Below are 3426 nucleotides of genomic sequence, written 5' to 3' on the forward strand. Positions count from 1 at the left end.
AAAGGAAAGGAAAGGAAAGGAAAGGAAAGGAAAGGAAAGGAAAGGAAAGGAAAGGAAAGGAAAGGAAAGGAAAGGAAAGGAAAGGAAAGGAAAGGAACTACAGCTGGCAGCTACAGTTACAGGAAAGAGGAAAATAGAAAAAATATTAGAAATATAACAAGAAAACCAAGTGGCCTGGTATAAGAGTTAAGTCATTGAACATAAAATAAATAATCAAATATGATCACCATTTCCCACAGGTGCAGGAAAGCAGTAGTAAATATAACAAAGTGATGTTAAAATTACAACAAAAAGATAAAGTTTCCAAGATCAATCTTCATAAGAAATATTTGAGATTTGCATTAAAACAAAGCTATATGAAGAAACACAAATAGTTGCTTAAAAGAGAAAAATAAAATAAGAAGGTACAATATAAAGTCATAAGTGAAATAAAAGTAGATATTTAAAGAAAGACTATGTAGTAATGCCAAGACCTCTTTGGAGCAAATGCTACATTAAATGCATAGTTCGTATAAAAGTCTGAAATGTAAGTTGTTCATATAGTCTTTAAAATTAAATATTTCTATGTCCTGGTTTTGTCTTTCACTATTGTTTTTCTTCCTGAATTGTTTCTATTTAAAATTAAATGTGTGTGTGTGTGTGTGTGTGTGTGTATGTGTTCGTGTGTGTGTGTGTGTGTGTGTGTGTGTGTGTGTGTGTGTGTAAACTCAGAAATTATGTATAAAATGTTAGTTACCTAGCTCAGGAATATATTCATTTCTAGTGTCATATGTTTAACATAATTGCCACTTCTTGTTAATTTTGTACAGTTCCTTTGGAAGGATTGAGGAGTCAAAGCCAGTTTGAAGAGATGAGATCAAGCTATATCCGCGAATTGATCAAGGCAATTGGTTTAAGACAGAAAGGGGTGGTCCCCAGTTCACAGCGCTTCTATCAACTCACAAAACTTCTCGACAGTTTGCATGATGTAAATATCTTTGTTTTACGGATTATTGGTGAAAACTCTTATGAATTTCTTGTCTTAGTTGGGGTTTTATTGCTGTGAGGAGGCACCATGACCAAGGCAACTGTTATAAAGGAGACCATTTAATTGGGCCTGGCTTACAGGTTCAGAGGTTCAGTCCATTATCATCATGGTGGGGAGCATGGCAGTACCCAGGTAGACACAGTGCTAGAGGAGGAGCTGAGAGTTCTACATCTTGAAACAAAGGCAGACAGGAGGAAGGTCTCTTCCACACTGGGCAGAGCGTGAGCTTAGAGACATCAAAGTTCACCCCACAATGAGACACTTCCTCCAACAAGGCCACACTTCCTCCAACAACGCCATACCTCCTAATAATGCCACTTCCCATTGGTCAAGCATTTGAAACCACCACATTTCTCTAATCTCTAGTTACATGATGAACTGGAGCTCTGTAAGCATTTTCCTTTTTAGACAGTCCAGGCTCCAAGCCTAGGAAATTGTGCCATTAACCTAATCTTTCACACTATACCTAAAAGCTAATATAAAGTAGAAAATCCCTCTTAGATATGTCCAAAGGCTTATCTTCTGGGTCATTCTAGATCTTGTTAATTGATGACCAATGTTAGTCATCACAGAGTAGTTTCCCCAAATTCTTTCTTGTGTTGACCAATGTTGATCATATGTTGACCATACAACCATACTATATGCACACACACACACACACACACACACACACACGTAGTTATCTGAGACATTTTTTGTTACAAGCTTTTATTGGTAGCATATAAAAAACACATAAAGTGAGAGTCAAAGTCATTTAAAAAAAAAAGCTACTGACACACCAGGTCAGGTTGTGAGCAGGAATAATTATGAACACACTGAAAAGATGATGAGCTACTTAATTTAAACCTTTACAATGAAAGGCAAAAAAGTAAAATAACCTTAAAACAATCAACTTGAAGAATAAAGTGTCAGTGGTGAAGACCAAAGAAAATACACAGAGACTCGAAAACACAATGTTACTGTGTCAAAGAAAGAATAGAGAGTCTTCAGAAAGGGACAGTTAGCAAAACTAGCTAACTAACTGACTAACTCGGCAGCTAGCAAATAAATAAATAAATAAATAAACAAACAAACAAACTTTGGGGTTACTAAGTTCCAAATAGAAGACATCAAAATTCATATTTCATGTATTTCACAAAGGACATTCTCAGTAAAAATCATTTAAAACTTAAGACATAACAAATCAGTCAGGAAAAGGTAGGAGTCTCTGGAGATCAGCCATGCAGATTTCATTCTCAAATTTAACTTAATAGGAATTTACAGAAGAAGTACTACAGTCAGGGAAATTATTATAAAAGTTGCTGAAATTGAAGGATCTGAGTTCTCTTTTCTCATTTTTTTTTGAGACATGGATTTTTTGTAGCCTATCCTGATCCTGCAGGTGGCAGTCCTCCAGATTTGCATGCCTGCTCTTTGCTAAAGATGTGAGCTTTCTGCAAAGCTTCTGTGGGGCAAAAGACACGGTCAACAAGACAAAAAGGCCACCAACAGATTGGGAAAGGATTTTTACCAATCCTAAATCTGATAGGAGACTAATATCCAATATATATAAAGAGATCAAGAAACTGGACTCCAGAAATTCAAATAACCCCATTAAAAAATGGGATACAGAGCTAAACAAAGAATTCTTAACTGAGGAATACCNAAGGGCTGAGAAGCACTTGAAAAAAATGTTCAACATCCTTAGTCATCAGGGAAATGCAAATCAAAACAACCTTGAGATTCCACCTCACACCAGTCAGAATGGCTAAGATCAAAAACTCAGGGGACAGCAGATGCTGGCGAGGATGTGGAGAAATAGGAACACTCCTCCATTCCTGGTGGGATTGCAAGCTTGTGCAACCACTGTGGAAGTCAGTCTGGCCGTTCCTCAGAAAATTGGACATAGTACTATTGGAAGATCCAGCAATACCTCTCCTGGGCATATACCCAGATGATGTTCCAACTTGTAATAAGGACACATTCTCCACTATGTTCATAGAAGCCTTATTTATAATAGTCAGAAGCTGGAAAGAACCCAGATGTCCCTCAATAGAGGAATGGATACAGAAAATGTGGTACAGTTACACAATGGAGTACTACTCTGCTATTAAAAGCAATCAATTTATGAAATTATTGGGTAAATGGATATATCTGGAGGATATCATCCTTAGTGAGGTAACCAATCACAAAAGAAGTCACTTGATATGCACTCACTGATAAGTGGATATTATCCCAGAAATTTAGAATACCCAAGATACAATTTGCAAAACACAAGAAAATCAAAAAGGAAGACCAATGTGTGGATACTTCATTTCTCCCTAGAATAGGGGACGAAATACCCATGGAAGGAGTTACAGAGATAAGTTTGGAGCTGAGATGAAAGGATGGACCATCCAGAGACTACCCCACCCAGGGAT

General features: G+C 37.0%; 1 protein-coding gene across 2 annotated transcripts in view; it reads left to right on the plus strand.

Annotated features, from left to right (window-relative positions):
• Positions 1-3426, plus strand: part of Pgr (progesterone receptor) — a 63696-nt gene that overhangs the window by 53412 nt on the left and 6858 nt on the right. For both annotated transcript variants that reach the window (XM_021207240.2, XM_021207242.2), the window contains one exon: positions 810-967. In XM_021207240.2, the coding sequence (XP_021062899.1) occupies positions 810-967 (158 nt within the window). The remainder of the gene's footprint in view (positions 1-809; positions 968-3426) is intronic.

Source organism: Mus pahari, chromosome 10 (assembly GCF_900095145.1).
Source record: "Mus pahari chromosome 10, PAHARI_EIJ_v1.1, whole genome shotgun sequence".
Classification (NCBI taxonomy): domain Eukaryota; kingdom Metazoa; phylum Chordata; class Mammalia; order Rodentia; family Muridae; genus Mus; species Mus pahari.